Source organism: Triplophysa rosa, linkage group LG4, assembly GCF_024868665.1.
Source record: "Triplophysa rosa linkage group LG4, Trosa_1v2, whole genome shotgun sequence".
NCBI classification, from domain to species: domain Eukaryota; kingdom Metazoa; phylum Chordata; class Actinopteri; order Cypriniformes; family Nemacheilidae; genus Triplophysa; species Triplophysa rosa.
The window spans coordinates 19,418,944-19,439,024 of NC_079893.1; the positions used below are offsets into that span (position 1 = coordinate 19,418,944).

Sequence of the window (20,081 nt, forward strand, 5' to 3'; positions counted from 1 at the left end):
CCTCTCCCCCATAGGTTATCCTGTCTATAGAGGAGGGCTATAGGCTCCCTGCACCCATGGGCTGCCCTGTGGCGCTGCACCAGCTCATGCTACTCTGCTGGCAGAAGGACCGCAATCGACGGCCACGTTTTAGCGACATGGTCAATTTTCTTGATAAGCTGATTCGCAATCCCAGCAGCCTGCTCACACTGGTGGAGGATGTAAATGGGTAAAACTTCATCATAGCATTGTTTTGATAATGAAGTTGCTTATTTCTGGAGTCAATAAGAGTGCATCTCAATCAGCATCCTACATTGTAAATTAATATGTCATGTACACATGCACCTGCAAAAGACAATACATACTGGGAAAATGACAAATCAATCTCCAGTGGCTTAATTGTGTAGCAAAATGTCACACAATTCAAAAAAGAACTTTATCGAGTTTTAACAGGTGACAAATTTATTTGGACGACCAATGTCTCTGAAAGTATAGGTCAGCAGATTTTTAAGTGACTGCAATAACACAAAAGATTTCTATTGAAATATTAGAAATATTATAAACATGAAGTGTAATGACATAATTTATAGAACAATGTAAATGGGGAAAAAAACTGAAAAAGGGGGTTTGCATGCATAAAAATTAAGTAAAAGAATTTAAAAAATATATATTTTTACAAGTACTTCAGTTCTAACAAAATAATTCTAAATATGGTTTATTTTCTGACCATTTAAAAACAATAGTACATACACCCCTCAACAGTAGCCATAGTTGCGCCTACTCAGCTGCCGAGTGCAGAAGTGTGAAAAGGGTCCGCTGTTGTCATAGTGATTAATAATGCTTCATTATTTTGATGTGCATCCTGGGAATTTTAAGAGGACAAACATTTTAGTACACTGCATAATTTTGACATTTGGCCAAACTAACTCCCTGGTCACTTTATAGGGTTTATTACTGAAATATGGAACTGATTCAGATGCACTATCAAGTGAGTATTAAAAACTGAGCTCAAACAGCAAAACCATCATCATGTATCAAGCTTTTAAAATTGTTCGTATTTAGTGGCTGCTTGAAAAATATGTTCCTGAGGCAGATAAAACCCTTTCCCTCTGGCAGATTTAATTTTCCTCTGGGAATTAATCAAATTAAATGAAACCTAAACCTCAGAACTTGTCTCAGTTCCAAGTGATTGTACATTGTTTTTTTCACATACACTATGTGCTGCATGTTTAAACAGCTTTCCAGAATCCCCTGAGGATATGCCAGACTACCCTCTCTTCATATCCATCAGTGATTGGTTGGACTCCATCAAAATGAGCCAATACAAGAACAACTTCATAGCAGCAGGGTACACAACCATGGATTCAGTCTCCAGCATGAGTATTGAGTGAGTGGAGTCTAAACTACTGAATAAAATTCTGTTCAGTTGATATTATTGTTTCATGTGCTGCAGTTATACATGTGAATATTATTGATCTTTCAAGTCACCCTAATGTATGAGTTTCATTCATTCAGAGATGTTTTGTCATCATTAGTTTCAACAATTATTTTCAATTTAGCATAAGGTCTAAGATATAAGCAATTTATTGTATCACAAAATAAACAGGCACTTTTGGGAAATAAGATTGTTATTGAATTCAGAAATGTTTATTTTTGGGGTAACAAATTAACTGAAAACATATTACCAACAACTTCCTGGAATGCATTGCTATACAGTGTTCAGACAATATTTGCTGGTAAACAATCGTTGCAATAATTACTGTGTTTACACTATTACATATTAAGAAACATTATAAAAGAAATAGAGTAAAGTATATAATGGTACAGGTTACATTTATTCAAAAAATAAATATTACATTTTCATAATGTGTTGAAGACATCACAATAATATAAACTATGTTTTATACTATATGTTACTATGACTATCTATGACCTCATAACTATGAACTATACTAAATAGCCAATATAGTAAATGATGTACACTACCAGTCAAAAGTTTTTGGACAAAATGTTTCTCATTGTCTTAAAAAGGTTTTCATTTGAAGGTGTATGCTTAAATATCTTAAATGAATTTTGTAGACAAAAATATAATTGTGCAAATATAAGCTTTTTTCATTATAAACTAATTCATTTTTTCTTTATAAAAAATGATCTATAAAAATGGATGACTTTGACTGAATAATGAAAAAAGAGCAGTCAGTAAAAGCACAGAATATATGGGAACTCCTGTAATATTGTTTAAAAAGCATTTTGTAGTGAAATCCCAAGAAGCTGCTTGAGAAAATGGCAGGAGAACATTTCTGCTAATTTTAGGCAAAATGTGAAGACATTGAACATGATAAATTATAACAAGTTTTTTTTCTAATGGAAACATAATCCTCATAGTTCCCTTTCTGTTATTATACAGTTTTGATGATACATTTTTTTTTAAATGTGACAAAATATGAATAAGTCAGCGAGTAAGTGTCCAAAAACTTTTTACCGGTAGTGTAAGTAGAATTTCATAGCATTACTTAAAACATAAATCTTTGTTGATTTTTGGGTGGCAAATTACATTCTGTCCCAGTTTTAACCCAGTGACCATTCTCCTCCTAACAGTGATGTAAGAAGAATTGGGGTTTCCCTGATTGGCCACCAGAGGAGGATAGTGAGCAGCATACAGGCACTTCGACTGCAGTTCCTTCATGTTCAGCAGAGTGGCTTCCATGTATGAAAACACATGTACACATATACATGCACACTCATACAAATGCATATCCCAGCAACTCCCTTAAAACACACAAACACAAAGCTCTTGTGGTTTGGACTTTCTGCTTTTTGGCCTGATCATAAGCTCAGCAGCCTCGATTTCAATCAGAAGACTTGAAACACATATAAGAACACAATCGCAAAGACCCCGAAGAAAGATACTAAATGTCCTGAATTGTTTGTCTTCTTGATGAACTGTGTGTGTAACAGGAAAATTGGACCGTTTACCCGGAGGAACCACAGTAAACAATGGAACAATGGCACCATTCTAATGTTATGAAGATGTCATCTGTCAATCATCCTGCAATTTCTGGGATTGACTGGACTCCAAATCTGAGAACTTTTAATAGTATATTTGCTATTTTAATGTATTGAATTGATTGTGTCTTAAGAGGTTTTTTTCTCTTATTCATCAAGCTTCTTCCAGAGCCTCTAAGATGAGAGACTACGGATCTGTTGAATGTCTTCAGCTTTAAATGGCTATTATACATTGTTTATCACATCTGATATTTATCCTGATATTTGTATGTGTGTGAGTTAGTTTCATTTGGGTTGCACTTTGTTTCATTTTTTTCTAAGCAATATGTGCAGTCTTTAGAAAACCAAGAAAAGAGCCAAGGTAGTGAAGAGCGTTATATAGCTCTGTTTGAAAAATACCACACAAAACCATTGACTTCCTCAGGCTGTCAGCTAGGTGGATAAAGTCTGACCTTTCAGAAGACTGTACGCCATTTCCTTATCCCTGTGCACCATGGTCAAACTGAACAAAAGTATAAAAATCCACTCAGACCCAGATTTGAGATCTGCACACATTTGTTCAGTCTACTGTGGTGTACAGTGTCTTAGACACCTCTGATAGTTTAATCAGTTTGCCTTGTGACTAAGAAACTATTGTCATATAGAGGAGAATCGTTTAAGTAACAGATTGCAGTAAAATGTACTCATAGAGATATTAGATCAACACTATAGGTCTACATACAAAACTTTCTGTAGCAGGTCTTCTTGGCTTCCACACAGATGTATGAACGCACAATACTGTACAACATGTTATTAAGCTGAGAATCTACCCCCACCCTATTGGCTGAACAAATGTTCAAAACACTGAGACCACTTGTCAACCTTCAAGTTGCAATGTGCAAATGTTTAAAGTCTAAGGCAACAGAGTGCTTCAAGCAGGACAAGGGAAAACTCTGGGTAATCATAATGTATTGTTCATAGTAAACTAATTGTACATTATTTTTATAATTTATAAAGAGTAAAGAGAGATTAAAGGTGATATAGGTTGAATGTTTGTAAAAATTAAAGTTAACAGATACTTCTTGTGTTTTTAATGAGTCTATCACAACAGATTTATCATAACAAAGATGTACAGCTTTTGTTTAACATGTAGGAGAAGATCCCAGTTTCAAATCCTGGCCTCATGGGGAGAACTTGACATTAAATCGTTTATTAATTATAAAAATAACCAAGAAATGTCTATTTTTTATAGTTTTTTATGTATTTCACTGCTCATTTTGTCTCATTTTAAAATATTAGTCTTCTTGAGACCCCCCTTGGAAGTCAGCTGGGGTCCCCTTGTGGTTGAGAACCACTGCCTATGGGCACCAATTTAAGACCAGTACTTTTGTACCTTGTAGAGACTTTTTTGGTTCCCATGAATAAAACAGTGTATGAATCAAACTAAATTATATAATATGCCTATGTAAAAATGAAAGGTTTGTGTTAGGGGAGAGAATATACAGTTTGTATAGTATAAAAATCATAATGTAGTAAGTCCCCATTAAACATGTAAACCCAACATGTGGGTGTTAAACATGCATGTAAAATAAGAAAGAAATTATGAAACAAAATTGTTAATGAAATAAAAAAAATACAAGGTTTTGAACAAAACAAATAGGTAAAAAATGTTCATCTGGTCAACAAGTATTAATTAATAGGCCTATATACATTAAACCTCATATGACAAGTGTGTTGTGAAACGTTGCTGTTACTCCTTCCAAGAATATGACAACTTTGTGGTCAAATATACTTTAAATACTCCTGTCTTGGGAAGATGGTTCAATATTTGGTTTAAATATTGACAACATTAAATTGTCTTTTAATTAACATTTAATTATTTAATTATCCGAGCAACTTACAACAGAGGGACCATTACAAATATTCACAATAACAGTATAGGGCTTGAATATGTAACCGACCCATTAGGCTAATATGTTTTACATATTTACATCTCTACTCAGCATTTGTGGCAAAAAAGGTTCCAAAATTTTAATGCAATATAAAACGGTAGCTCACACAGTCTGGTCCCAGTAGTGTTGTATTCAAGACCACCTAAACCAAGACCAGAGGGTGTCGAGACCAAGACTTTGAGGGGCCGAGACCAAGACAAGACCAAGGCAGGCTGAGACCGAGTCAAGACCAAGACAGCTAAAAGATCCACATAACACTAAAAAGTCATAATTACAGAATCATGCGTTCTAGTAAGTGTTCTTATCTACTCAGTAGCAAAATAACTGTGTGTTGCTCAGAAACGCACACAAGTTCTGATTTGTTTGGGACTAGCCAAAATAGAACAAAAACTTGTGTTTGTTGTGTCTAAAATTGAAGTCACTTACTAACTCATGGTTAATTGAATGATTGTATGAATTCAATATCACGTTTTCATATCACGTCAGATGTTATAATATAAAGAAACAACATCTAATACAAGTACCTTTTTTTGCAATCACATCTTAAATATTATGGGCCTTTGTATTAATTTTGTTGACAGATTTATTTTAGGACAATCACCTATTCATCTCTTACAAGCACAGGTAGTAACAAAAGAAATCAAATAAGACATAAGTCACTTGTGTGTAACTTCAAGTGACTGAAGTTTAACATCCAATTACATGAATGATGATAACACATAAATCAAACAATGCACCAGCAATTTAGTGTCATTCCCAAAGTTGAAACAAAACCCCAAGACCACTACGTCTGAGACCGAGATCAAGACCATCAAAACATGGTCTTGATAACGCTCTTGAGACCAAGAACGGTCTGACTGCTACACTAGGTCCCAGGCTCTTTTATTTAAGACAGACCAAGCTATAATGCTTGAAATCAAATGTTTAACAGCAATTTTATATAAAAAATGATACATATCTTGTGGAGTTGCACTCCAAATGCACTTGCCTAAAAAACGGACTTAATGCAAAATTACTGAATGTAATATCAAAGCTGCAGTTCAGATGTTGTTCATTTGAGGTCGCCCTAGAGATAAAATGTGTGAGAGAAAAAAGGCGTCATCGGTCTCCTAGCAGCGGTGTGTGAGAGCGAGACTCGGGGTTTCTAGAACGCCAGGTAAGTGTAACTTACACAAGTCTCCATGCTCTGAGCATAACACCATTTAAACGGATCATGCGTTCTGCGAGTGAAATCACTCTTTTCCCAGACGATATAGATCTTGAGCCAAGCCGGTGCAACACAGAAGAGCATAGAGGATCTTGTCCTATAAAAACAGTCTGGTTGAGCAGGTTAGCTAGTTTGCTAACTATAACGCCTTCATCTGCAAAACTAGATAACTCTCAAAGAACATTTTAACCGCGTGCTGTCTTCTGTGGTTTTTATTGAATGCGTTAGATGAAACAAACATCGGAGAGAAGCGTTTGGATTAGTTTAGCTTGTTCGTTCATGTGTAGCGTTAGCCCGTGTGCTAATGAGCTCAGCGGATTAAAGTGTGATTAGCCTATTACTTTTGTTTGGTCATGTGTTACCATGACAGTTTCTCTACTGTCTTTATTGTGAATAAAACTATATTATATCCGAGAGACAACAAGTGGTGTTTAACCCAAATAAACATCATAAAAATACCCCGATATTTAAATGATAACGCTTTAAGTACTACATGCGCAGCGAACTTTGATCAAATAACGTTACTAATCCCATTAGATCGTTGCTTCCTGCCTATCTGCTCACGGGTCAAGTTAATTCACGTAAATCGGATTATTTAAAAAAAAAACAAGACGACAAGCAACTCGGTTTTCTTAACCAAAACACTGACAATGTATTACAAAAACCAGCTACATAGTTGATGAAATAAGAGACTCTGCCGTCATTCTTGTTGTGCCAAGTGTTTGTCAGCCTGTGTTTCAATGTATGACTAGTAATCTAATGGAGCTTGTGTTTAATGTGATCTTTCTCCAGAAACTCTCCAACCTACAAAACAAATGGGGCTTTTTGACAAGCTTACGGGTTGGCTGGGTCTCAAAAAGAAAGAAGTAAATGTACTGTGTTTGGGTCTGGACAACAGCGGGAAGACTACCATCATCAACCAGTTAAAGCCGTCCAATGTAGGCCACCCTCCTGTGTGCCTCATATGAAATAACTCTTGAGTTTTGTGTTGCGCTCACTGCTTCAGTACTTCTTTATCTTTTTGCAGGCTCAGGCTCAAGACATCGTCCCAACCATTGGTTTCAGCATAGAAAAGTTTAAGAGCTCTGGGTGGATATTTGAATGAGGTTTATATTAAGTGTGTAGCTAGTTAGACCATATTTAGACATTTAATAACACAACGACTTTCCTTTCTCTAAAGTCTCTCTTTCACAGTTTTCGACATGTCGGGGCAAGGCAGGTACAGAAATCTCTGGGAACACTATTACAAGTGAGTTTCTTCTGTTTATTCTTGCAAAACAGCAGTGTCTTATTGAACTAGGTGCCACCACGCACCTTCTTTATGGATTTCATGAGGACTATGTTGTTTTTATAGGGATGGTCACGCCATCATATATGTGATTGACAGTGGAGATAAACTAAGAATGGTGGTGGCAAAAGATGAACTGGACACACTTTTGAATCATCCTGGTATTTCTTTTTTTTTGACTGTCTGTCTCTAACACCAACTATTATCATGAAGGCGAAAGACTATTTCTCAATGAATTAATCATTATATGAAAAGTAAAACTAATTCTAATGCTTATCTCATCTGTCTCAGACATTAAGCACAGGAGGATACCCATTCTGTTCTTTGCCAACAAGATGGACCTCAGAGATGCATTGTCTGCTGTAACAGTTTCCCAACTCTTGTGTCTAGAAAACATTAAGGACAAACCCTGGCATATCTGGTAAGAAAACAAAAACTGGCTAGCTGGAAGTATGTGGCATTTAGAAACAGCAGTTTGACATGATATTTAACTTTTTTAATGATGTTTTTCTAATTCCTGTGTATTGTTATTACCTTATTAATGGAGATAACATAGAATATTGAATTTAAAGGTATAGTCCACCCAGAAATTAACATTGTCATGAATTACTCACCCTCAAGTTGTGGTTGAACACAAAGAAAGATATTTGGGAGAATGTTAACAACTGACTTTCTGGGGCATCATTGACTACCATAGTAGGACAAACAATTGTTTTTTTGTTGTTGTTCTGTTGAACACAAAACGAGATATTTCATAAAAATGTGGGGCAGCTTTGACTGCATTACATTTTTTCCTACTATGGTAGTCAATGATGCCTCAGAAATGTCAGTTGCTAACATTCTTCCAATTATCTTTCTTTGTGTTAAACAAAATAAAGAAATGTATACAGGTTTGGAACAACTAAATGGTAATTCATGACAGAATTTTGATTTTTGGGTGAACTATCCCTTTACGATTCATTATGTGAACTCATATGAATTCATATGCATATTTCGCATATGAATTCACACCAAAAGCAAAGCATCACAGAAAAGTCTCTGTGGTTATCTTTCAGTGCCAGTGATGCAGTGAAAGGGGAAGGCCTTCAGGAGGGTGTAGAATGGCTACAGGGTAAATACACATTTCGTCATTTGTGTCCTTGATTTCTTTTTAATTGTTAGAGGTGTGCTCAAGTGGCACTTGAAAGGGGATCAGGTATAGAATTGTAATATGTAAATGCATTATCCTCTCTTGTGTTCCATTCATAGAACAAATTTCACAGTAAGTATTGAGTTCACAGATGTGTTTTGACTCTTAGATAATTGTACTGTTATGTCAGACTGTTAGAACATACATTTGGACTGTTTTCTTGCACTTGTATTTGTATAATTTTGTGCTCTTGGGGTGGATACAAAGGGAAATAATGTATTTCTCAGTTATGGCTAGGATACAACCCAAATTGATGCAGACCTATTTTCCATCCTGTTGTCTGTGGTGCTTGTGAAATATTGTAACAATCAGAGTTCACAGACATCTGTTGTCCATACTTGGTCATTTTCTTTTATTTCATAGTAACGCTGACAATTTAAAGACCTACCTTATTATATCCGACCTCCTCTTAGCCAAACCCTATATTCATAGTATAATTAGTTCAGTGCAATCAGTTCAGTTACGTTGTTGTTCTGTTTTTTGTAACACATGGTTTCTTGTTTGTTTTCTCCCATTAACAGATCAAATCAGAGCGATGAAAACGTAAAACCAACCTGAAAAACAGAATCATCACAGCTGCAATGGAACTAGACCAAAGCAGGATTAAGAAATGTTTTGGATTGTATCTGTATGTTTTACGCTGGACCTGATTTTGCCAAGTGGTTGATGTCCTCAGGGCAACATATTTTGTGGACATCAACCACTTGGCAAAATCAGGAGAGCCATGTTTTACACCTGAACCTAGTGATGATCAGTTGGGATCATCTGAGCTCTGTGTTAAGACTTATATGACAATGCATTCAACTTTTGGTCGTTTTGCACCTTCCACGAGTTTTGCTTTAGTAAATATTACACAACTTTAAGATTAATTTAAATTTTATAAACCATTGTTCTAAAACACTTTTTTGTTGATATCTGTAAGACAGAGATCATAATTTAAACTTTACCACACATCTTGTTTGCTAATGCAAACTGTATAGTAATGCTTTTAAGAAACAGCAGATCTCCAATAGCAAATACACATAGTTTGATATTTAATATCTACTATAACTATGTTTGTTTATGTAGAATGAATAGAAAACTCTGAATTGTAAAACTAGTTAAAGCATTTTATTAGATGGCATATTAGTAGTGCCGTTTAGTCACTATGTTAGTATGATATACTTTTCATGCATTTTATGCTTGTTGCCTCTGAACCATAATGAAAATGTTTTTTGCTTTGTTTTTTGCTGAAAGTATGACACGTCTATTGATCACAAAAAAACAATCCTCTTTGTTTTGGACCTATTTATTTTGCATAAGCATTTTGTTTAAAAGCGTAATGTTACGGTTGCTGTATGGTTTGTTTTGTGAAGAGAGCATGTTTTTAATTTTCTCAATGTTTTACAAGTAATTAGCAAATGTGTTTTTCTTGCCGTTTTTAAGAACTTTTAAGGGATCTTGTAATAGAATGTTTAAAGAATAAACAGACACCAAGGAGCTATTCTGTGTATTAAATTTTATTTTTCATTGGTTAACTTAACACGCAATCCCACCCGGAATCACATTAACAAAAAGAAAACAGGATTAACTGCTTGTTTACGTGTTTATTTTTCTGTCCTTTCTCTTTAAATAATCAGTCTGGCCAGATCTCTGAATGTCAGATGAGAGACAGCTGCTAGATAGGCTTGTACCGTGGCTGTTATTACCCAGTTGTGGAAAATCAAATGTCCTTTTTCATTAGGACCAAAACATCAGCAGAGTCATCTCTATAAGATATTGAAGAATGAAGTATGGCAGAACCTCTTATAATCACAGGACATCTGTTGTTGATGGACTCACTGATACAGCTGCACCTTCATGTCCTCTCGGAGACTAAAATCTTTTGTGCTGCCAACGAAGAGGCTCCAGCTGGCGTTTCATCTGGTTTAATGACGCTTGTAAAAATAATTATTTTGTAGCAATACAAATAATAACATTTAAGGCTAAAATGCACTACAAGACTTTTGCTCAGATTTTCAGTCTGGACTTGTTGCAGAAAGTCTGTGCCAGTCTGCAGATTTGATCAGTGTTTCTATCTGAAACTTTCAAAAAGTCTGCAAGTGTATGATGTCTAGTTTAAAAAAAATCTGTTCAGATTTTAAAAGTCTTGTAGTGTATTACAGCCATTATTAGTTAACTAACAATGTGGCGTGGGTTCCATTTATTGGTGGAAAGATATCCGGATAGCCGTCAACTAAGCATTTATCTGAGAGTAAAATAACGAAAATACTGTATATCTAATATAATGAATTGTGAGCACAGCACCAACAATGTGTGCAGATGTCTAAAAAAGTGACAGCAGAAATAAAACATCGGAGACTACTCCGTCTCCGAGGCTCCTCGTGTCGTTAAGCCATGCGTAACAGACGTGACCTGGATTGCGGGGCCCTGTAGCCTGTAGTTAATTTTGTTTGGCACTTTGTCATATCTCGTTTAAATATGGGATAAAGATATTCTTTCCTGCTCAAAAGCATCTTTTCTATTGTGTCCAAGGAGCTCAGCGATTTTTAAAAAAATGTGTGTTATGTCTGCTTCCACGAGGTGGCAGAAGCATCCTATTCTGTGGTTCAGCACTTTTGAAAGCCACAACAAGTAGTTGACTGTACATTTAATATCGCAGAAAAAATAACATCAGCATTAACTCGTACTTATTAGATTATACAAGTTTATTTATTTTCATAAATCATACGAATTTGCATAACCTTGCAAATATTATTCTTGTTCGCATAAGCCTACATATTTTGTTGTGTTAATATAAATCAAAATTTCGCATTGGTTTATTTTTTTATTATTAATGCTCGCAATTATGTTAAATGCTCTGTTAATGTATCTAAGAAAAACTGGATGTTCATCCTTCATGCAGTGACACACTTCAAAGAACACGAAACAGATGTGGAAGCTCATTAGCTGAGCAAAAGCTCACACCATAGCTGTTCACATGCACCAATCCCTATGGGAGTCACTTAGAGAAAACTAAATGATTCCAGATATACTTTTAATAAATACTTTTCAAGAAAAGTTGCCTATTCTGGCTAAAAAGTCTAATCACGCTTAACATCATTGAAATAACTGACAAAAGTACATTTCTCTTTTACTACATTTGCATATATATTTTTCTGAAAACTGTTTTTATACGTATTTAATATAAACAACTTTTTGGAATTGGGAACTTTCTGGGAGGATCCTGACCAAGCTTTTTCTAAACTACAAAGAACTTCAACAGCTGTAAGTCTGCACAGTCCCGTCTGCTTATAATTGGGACTCACTTGGCAAGCTGTCATGTTACCAGTTAAATTAGTCTTGTCTGAGTGAAGTAGGTAGACGAGTTGGACTTCTTTTCTAATAAATTGGCTCATTTTAAGAGTTGCATTCTCTTTTAAGAAACTACACAGATTTTAAGTACCCAAAAGAAAACATAACATTATTTCTATACAAATACGAATGTGTTGTTTATAGGAACACAAATGTCAAACTTGCAAGCGCAATTAAAGCCCCAAAATCTTAAGTGCTAGAGTTCCTTTCCTGTTACACAAATGTTCAGCTGAAATCTGTCTTGGCAAAACCTGTCTAGTCTCTGTAATAGAGTTTTCAACGCTCTTTGAGGTTCGCAGAAATCATCTCTGGCTTTCTAAATAACATTTTCAAGTCTATTTTTATGTATGCCTTATTCTTTACACATATAAATAAGCATCTTAGTTCAGTTGACTTTCCAGGTACATCACTTTATTACGTGCCTCTCCAATGCACCTAAATTAAATAAGCGCGTTTGGGTGGGGTCTAAGAAAAGACCCTTTTGACAGTAGTCTAGCTTGTTTGATTCTCAGCACCATGGACAACACCCGCACCTGCTGCTTCTCCGCTGCTGAGCGAAATTGATTTATCAGCGTTTCCATATAGGCTCATATGGACTGTGACTGTTATAAATTTCCCTCAAGTAAAACTCCAATTGAACCGGCATATTGGACTTCTCTTGATTTACAGCTGTTTTCCCCCGTCTCCCTATTTGCATTTGACTTGATAACCTCCAATGACGCGCGCTCGTTTGCACGATCTGACATTTTTATTCATAAATAGCCTCCATTCACATCTCTCTGACGTTCATCAAGCCTCTGACGAAACCTGCTCTTATAAGATTCACTGTAACTTTGGCTCACTCTGAAATGTGTTGTTCCGCTCCTCTCCTGAGGCTCTTTGTAGTGTTGGTGCCAGTTCTGCGTCCGGCTGATTTACCAAGGTAAGTCACTTTTCTTATTATTTTGAATGATCAAGTTGTTGTTTGTGTTGTTTACATTAGACAACCACAATACGAAATATTAACTCTGTATTTATAGAGCGTGAAATGTTAAACATTTTGAAAAATAGCCCACTAGTTTAGTCTCTGGTGCAAAATGAAACTATGCATTATCTCTAGTGCATTAACTAGTGCATTAACTGTTTGAAACCTGTTTTTTTTTCATTGCGCACCTCTTTATGTATTTTTCTTTAAATTGTAGGTCTCAATGAATTTCGGATCCTTAGAGATACAACGACTTTAGCAGAGAGAAGATGCACATCCACGTGGAGGGGCTGGTGGCGATTGTCATCTTCTACCTGCTGATCCTTTTTGTGGGAATTTGGGCAGCATGGAAGAACAAGAATTCTGGCGTGGTGGAGGGAGTCGATCGCAGCGAGACCATTATGGTCGGCGGAAGGGATATTGGATTATTTGTTGGCGCGTTTACCATGACCGGTGAGTTTCATGGAGAACGAAAAAGATGTGTTCGTGATATGAAAAAAAACAGGTTTTAGCCCATAGTATTAGTTTTGTGTTTTTATTGGATGCAGCTTGTCAACATAAAAAATAAAAAAATACAAATGTCTGTATTAGTAAAAGGTTACTCATGACGAGGTGTTCTTGACTAAAGTAGACGTGCAAAGTAAGATAGAGCTTAAGTACTTTTACATAGATGATTGTGCAAAGATTTGGAGTTAGAATGAATATTTTACTACTAATTATGAAAGTGAATTCGTTGCATTAAATTAGATCTCTTATATAATGAAATTGTTTTCTGATGACAGAGTAGTCATTTGGTTTATGTTGCGTGTCCCAATTTATTAGTTTATGCTGTGTTTTATGTTAAAGGGATACTTCACCCAAAAATGACAATTCTGTCAAAATTTACTAACCTTGGAGTTGTTCCAAATCTGTAGGAATTTTGATGAACACGGAGAAAGAAATTAGGAAGAATGCTTATAACCAAACAGATCTTGCCCCACATTGACTCCAATAGTAGGAAAAATTGCTTTATTGTTTTTTTTCTGTCTGTTGAACACAAAAGAAGACATTTTGAAGAATGTAGGACAGCAAACAGTCCTGGGGCATTTTTGACTACCATTGTATTTTTTCCAACCATGGTAGTCAATGGGAGGCAAAATCTGTCTGGTTATAAGCATTCTTCCATATATCTTTTTCTGTGTTCATCAGAACATTTATACAGATTTGGAACAACTCGAAGGCGAGTAAATGATGACAGAATTTTCATTTTTGGGTGAAGTATCCCTTTAATATAGTGTATACTTTGTGAACATTCACACTCAATCGAAAGAACAATAATGTCAGCTGTTTTTCTTTAATTGTAGCAACTTGGGTCGGAGGTGGTTATATTAATGGCACAGCAGAGTATGTGTATCTTCCCGGGTACGGCTTGGCATGGGCTCAGGCTCCCTTTGGATACGCGCTCAGCCTCGTTTTGGGTGGGTTGCATATGAATATTACTTTAATAAAGGTGAAATAAATAACATGGTTATTGGCAAACTTAACATGAAATACTTGTACACTTTAAGAACTGAGACATTTATATATTTCATTTTTCGTGAAGGTGGCCTTTTCTTTGCCAAACCCATGCGCTCCCGGGGTTATGTTACCATGCTTGACCCCTTCCAGCAACTGTACGGCAAAAGGATGGGAGGTCTGCTGTTCATCCCTGCGCTAATGGGGGAAATTTTCTGGTCAGCCGCCATCTTATCTGCCCTTGGTAAGAAAAACAAGGCGGAAAGTGATGCTGTCGATAGATAGAAATAACAATTCGATCATAGTGAAAATGTGAAACTTTTACTTGTCCTGTATGTATTTTCTATAATAAACCCTTTTTTATTAAACTTAATTAATTAAAGAATAAAACACTTTTTGGCTCTGTATCACAGGTGCTACACTGAGTGTAATCATTGACATCGACATCAATATGTCTGTGATCATTTCGGCTCTGATTGCCATTTTCTACACGCTGGTGGGAGGTCTCTACTCAGTGGCCTACACTGATGTTGTCCAGCTCTTCTGCATCTTTATAGGACTGGTAAGTGGGTTCAGAGACACAAGTTAAGTGATTGATTCAATGACGTAATTTCCCTCTTAATTCATACCTGCATGTCCTCCGCTGTTCTATGAACAGGGTGCCTGTCTGATCTCAAGTTTGACAGCAACAGCTAATCAGCCACACACAAATGAAATAAACAAGAGATAAGAAATTAGTTTTCTCCTTTTAAATTAATGAAGCATTTTTATTAACAGATGCATTGGTATATAAATGGAAATGTATTTTAAATACAAGTTTTAAACATTTCTGTTAATTATCAAATAAAAAATTACAATTGACTAAAGAACAAAAGATAATACTAAAAACGAATGGAGTGGTTTGCTACACATTTGTTAAATAACAGTGAGTAAAAATGTTATAGATTGTTTACTACATGGTAATAAAGCAGAATGTGTTCTCTCTTCAGTGGTTGAGTGTTCCTTTTGCTCTCTCGAACCCTGCGGTGTCTGACATCGGAGTGACAGCAGTGAAGCAGCTCTATGCTAATCAGACTGCATGGCTTGGGAAGATAGAAAACACTGACAAATGGATGTGGGCTGACAACTTCTGTCTTCTGGTGAGTGGACAACTCCCTGTTGCATGATGGGATGGAGAGTCAGAAACGGATTTGGCAAAGAGAAGATTGTCCATTCCACAGGGCCAAACCTAATTTCTCACTTTATTGAACAATGCAATCATTCATAGGAAGTAAAGCTAAATATAAGAGAAGTTGGGTGTAAATAAGATGTATCCAGTGCCACAACCATGCCACTCTTATCGTGATGTTAGCATTTGATGTTTATATTAGTGATAAATCTAAATGCATGTGTTAAATGTCATTATCATGTCTGTGTATTCACATTGACGTTTCTGTTTCAAGATGTTGGGGGGGATTCCCTGGCAGGTGTATTTTCAGCGGGTTCTGTCTGCCTCTTCAGCTACCTATGCTCAGGTTCTCTCTTTCCTGGCTGCTTTCGGTTGCATCGTCATGGCTGTTCCCTCTGTTCTTATTGGAGCTATTGGGGCATCCACAGGTAAATTGACAGACTTTCGTTCATTTAATTATGTTTTTAATCAGATTTGGCTTGTTGATTTGGCATTGTAGGAAATTAAATGATTTCCTCTGGTCGATAAAATGAATGTTTACAAAATAATAGATATTAATATCTAAGAAGATGCCATTGTTCTTTCACTATGAATGGGGAAAAACGCAACTAAAACTTCTCTTGGGGAAGAGCTCTGTACCAATTGTTGTGACGTTCTTGCCAACCTTTGCACAGTAGCTTGAGCAACCTGGAAAATGTGTTTTTAGGCGTATTAATTATTGTACCATTAACATAGTACAATGAGTATCAGGTTTATTTGTTGGTTGAAAATATGTTGTTTTATTGTAACCACAGGTAGAAACACAGATTTTAGAGACGTGTCTTTCGCCATACGCCTAGCGTGACTTCCCTCAAAGAGGGACGTTTAATAAACTTTAGTTTCTGGGAATACCCCAAAAGTTGTGTATGTGAATGTATTTAAATATATGTTGTAACATATGAATTCATGACTTCAATTTATTTCTTTTTAAATCTATTTTCCAATATTTCAATATTTACTTTTTATGACCTCGATTCAAATGAGAGTCAAGTTCTGTTCAGCTCTAGTAGTAAAATGTGTTCTTTCGGCCTTCTCTGCTTCGGCTTCAACATTGAAACTTAAACCCGCTCATAATCTGCTCCTAAACATGAACTGCATTCATTATTTACCGCTCAGTCAAATCATAAATGTGCACCTGTGATAGACATTTTTTAAAATGTATCCTAAAGCCTTTAAGCAGATTTTCCCATCGAGCACATGAATACAGACAGTAATTTTAATGATCTAATCACTGTGTCTTCTCTTCATTGGGGCAACTGTTTGATTCGCTATGGTGTGTTTTGGTAGCTGTTCCACAGGCTGTATCAGCCCCGGGTGGAAACCATGTTCCCTTCAGATCACTAAAGAAACGAGTAAATAACAACAGCTGGCCGCGCTCATACATTATTGACAGATTATCCGTTTAACGATGTGAACCCTGTAAATATTACATCTGAGGGAGGCACACAGCAACCAGATTTAATCAACAGCATCAAAGACACAGTCAGTCACTTATTACTTAATTTATTTGGAATAACTCCCCAATCAAGCACAGACTTGTTACTTTTGGATTGCAAGTAAAAGGAATTTATAATCGAATGTTATCAATAATTACGTTTTTTTCTTTTAATATGTTTTCTATTATAGAATACAAAATCTAATTTTATGCTATTGGATTTTAGATTGTTTTTCAGAGTGTATAGTAAGTGTGTTCTGCTCTACAGATTGGAACCAGACGTCCTACGGACCAATTCCTCCCATGCAAAAGGACCAGTCTGACATGATTTTACCAATCGTGTTACAGCACCTGTGTCCAAGCTATATATCCTTTTTTGGTCTGGGGGCAGTTTCTGCTGCAGTGATGTCATCAGCTGACTCATCCATCCTATCGGCCAGCTCCATGTTTGCTAGGAACATCTACCAGCTTGCTTTCCGCCAAACGGTGAGAGTTTGATACAGACGTTTAATAAACGTCAATGGAAAATGACTAGGCTGAAACAAGAGTTGAAAACTTAATGTATATGTAGATAATATTATGGATATTTCAGATGATATTGAATTTTCGTACCAGCATATTGTGAAACAGTCAATTGCATATCAATAAACTTTCTAAAAATCTAAATTCCTTAAATAAAACCAGAAACTCTTAGTACTTATGAGTCAATTTCCCACATTTTGGTTTCTTACACATTTTCCTTCTGATTTCCTTCAGGCTTCCGACCGTGAGATTGTGTGGGTCATGCGGATCACTATTTTTGTGTTTGGAGCTCTTGCGACAGCCATGGCTCTTCTGACTGGGACCGTTTATGGTTTATGGTACCTGAGCTCTGACCTGGTCTATGTCATCATCTTCCCCCAACTTCTCAGCGTTCTCTTTATCCGTGGCACCAACACTTACGGCTCCATAGCTGGATACATATTTGGGTTGATCCTGCGCATTGGTGGAGGGGAACCTTATCTCAAACTGCCTCCATTTATCTACTACCCTGGATGGACCATTGAGGAAAAGGTTCACCACGTCACCCACGAAGTGGAATACCTAGTGATGCAGAGGTTTCCCTTTAAGACCATTTCCATGCTGGCCTCATTCCTAAGCAACGTGGCCTTTTCTTACCTGTTTAAGTACCTATTCGAGAGTGGCACTTTGTCAGCTAAATATGATTTCTTGGATGCAGTGGTGGCCAAGCACAGTGCTGAGATAATGGACAAGACCACACTGGTGAACAGGAACATCATTGGGCTGAATGAAATGGCCCCTGTCAAACCAAGGCTAAGTGTCACTTTAGCTGCCGCCTTCACTAGGAAAGAAACCTTGACCGAAGAAGACGACTCAAGTCCAGAATCGCCAAGTCACGAAAACGAGTAGAGGCCAATCCCGAGAACAATCTCCAGAGGGCATCTCTCTTTCACAATGTGAAGGACAGTGTTTTTCCCTTATTGGTCAAGATATCTTCAGCAGGCATAACATTATCTGTTTATTTTACACCCCATGACTGGAATTTCTATCACTGCTTTCAGAGGAGAATGGGATATGAAATGGAACAGTGAATACAACAACAGTGATTCTGGTGGTTTGGGTAAAGTAGGAAAAAACTTGCTGGTGTTTCTTTCCCTGAGAGGCTCTTCGACTCATGTTGGTATGTACAAAACCGGAGTGAATTTCCTTTCCCTTTTACAAATGTTTAGATGCTGTGATAAGAGCCAGATAACAATTAATAATCATTTTTTTCAACCTGGATACAGTTCAGTCCAGATAAAAAATATAACAATGACTACAATATATGCGATTATAGATATTAAATAAATAATAGGTGTACATTCATGTGTTATGCCATTATGTATGTCAGAATCCCATGGTAGATATTAGTGCAGATTATCTTGTAGTACTGTCATAGAAATCAAATGAAGCTCAACAATTATAAGCTGTTTCATAAATAAGTCAATATAACAAGTGATGTGCTTCCCATCTACAAAATACCTTTAACTGTGACACACGTGGAAATTTTCATATTTATAGTGCAATATTAAGATGAACGGGAAAACAAGGAACATGGAGAAAATATACGCCTTAACTAGCTACATTGATTACAGTATATGGAGGTGATTGGACATATGCAAATACAGTTCGTCACGTTGTTGTACTTGAACATGAATGTAGCTGCAAACGATTTACCACGTGTAAAACCTCCGGGGTGTGAGCTGTGTTATTTCTGTGTTTTGCAAAGTCATATATATATATATATATATATATACAGTATATATATCTTAAAAAGTCATTGTACCTCGTTCCAGGGTGAGCCAGTTGCTGTGTTATTTTGTTGGCTTTAACAAAACTGAATTTTGTGTAGTGTGTGTGTTTATATTCCAATGTATATAACTGTCCAATAGATGTAAAGTGTCACTTTACTGTGCTAATATATTTATTTGGCTTGGTTGGAACCAGCAATATGAATCTATATTTATTTATTAATTGTGGCCTAAAACAGATTAAACACAGGATTATTCAAATATAATAAATTGTATTGTTTAAGAGTTCGTAGTTGTTTATTATTACCACGTAATTCTCTGCCGAGTAATGTGTGGTTATATTTTCCCTATACGGCTAATACACAGTTGTTTAAAAATGGCTAAAAACATGGCAAAGTGAGTCTTTCTGCTCTATGCTCGACAAACACGTTTGATCTAAGGCTATTTCATAATGCGAAACACATTCACTTTAGTCGTCAGACTGCTGTTGGGCCCGCTGGTAGTTATGAAAAATAACACATGTCTGAAAACGTGACAATTTATAACGTTAACTCTCTTCAACTTCCAATGTCAATGGTAAAAGACGGTATGCTAAAAATAGCCAGTACGTTATTCACATTACGCTAAGTGCTTTGCTGGTCCTACAGGGCGGGGCAGGAGTCGTCCGGTGAATAAAGAGGAAAGAAGTACAAGCGGGGGGTTGGGCTGGGTCTTTTATGCGTCTTTTCCTTCCACTGCGTCAGTGTCCTGGGGCTGG

The 20,081-nt window shown here is 36.4% G+C and overlaps 3 protein-coding genes across 4 annotated transcripts in view; all 3 read left to right on the forward strand.

The window, feature by feature from the left end:
- The window catches only part of epha6 (eph receptor A6), a 115,264-nt gene extending 111,222 nt beyond the window's left edge, over positions 1 to 4,042 (forward strand). The window contains exons 15-18 of the mRNA XM_057330911.1: positions 15 to 208; positions 1,217 to 1,366; positions 2,578 to 2,686; positions 2,938 to 4,042. Coding sequence (XP_057186894.1) covers positions 15 to 208; positions 1,217 to 1,366; positions 2,578 to 2,686; positions 2,938 to 2,973 — 489 coding nt within the window. The 3' untranslated portion in view covers positions 2,974 to 4,042. The remainder of the gene's footprint in view (positions 1 to 14; positions 209 to 1,216; positions 1,367 to 2,577; positions 2,687 to 2,937) is intronic.
- Positions 4,043 to 5,981: 1,939 nt separating this feature from the next.
- Positions 5,982 to 10,081, forward strand: arl6 (ADP-ribosylation factor-like 6). Of its 2 annotated transcripts, none has more exons than XM_057330913.1 (8): positions 5,982 to 6,072; positions 6,916 to 7,061; positions 7,151 to 7,212; positions 7,304 to 7,372; positions 7,478 to 7,572; positions 7,703 to 7,832; positions 8,467 to 8,522; positions 9,122 to 10,081. In XM_057330913.1, the coding sequence occupies exons 2-8, from the start codon at positions 6,939 to 6,941 to the stop codon at positions 9,145 to 9,147; spliced, it is 561 nt and encodes a 186-aa protein (XP_057186896.1). In that variant the 5' UTR covers positions 5,982 to 6,072; positions 6,916 to 6,938; the 3' UTR covers positions 9,148 to 10,081. The 2 variants fall into 2 exon arrangements, with proteins under 2 accessions (XP_057186896.1, XP_057186898.1); XM_057330915.1 differs by lacking the exon at positions 5,982 to 6,072 and adding an exon at positions 6,093 to 6,245.
- A 2,575-nt stretch (positions 10,082 to 12,656) lies between these two features.
- Positions 12,657 to 19,569, forward strand: slc5a7a (solute carrier family 5 member 7a). Its single transcript, XM_057332208.1, has 9 exons — positions 12,657 to 12,855; positions 13,115 to 13,350; positions 14,241 to 14,354; positions 14,480 to 14,635; positions 14,805 to 14,953; positions 15,381 to 15,530; positions 15,834 to 15,987; positions 17,302 to 17,519; positions 17,790 to 19,569. The coding sequence occupies exons 2-9, from the start codon at positions 13,167 to 13,169 to the stop codon at positions 18,441 to 18,443; spliced, it is 1,779 nt and encodes a 592-aa protein (XP_057188191.1). The 5' UTR covers positions 12,657 to 12,855; positions 13,115 to 13,166; the 3' UTR covers positions 18,444 to 19,569.
- The last annotated feature ends 512 nt before the right edge of the window (positions 19,570 to 20,081 follow it).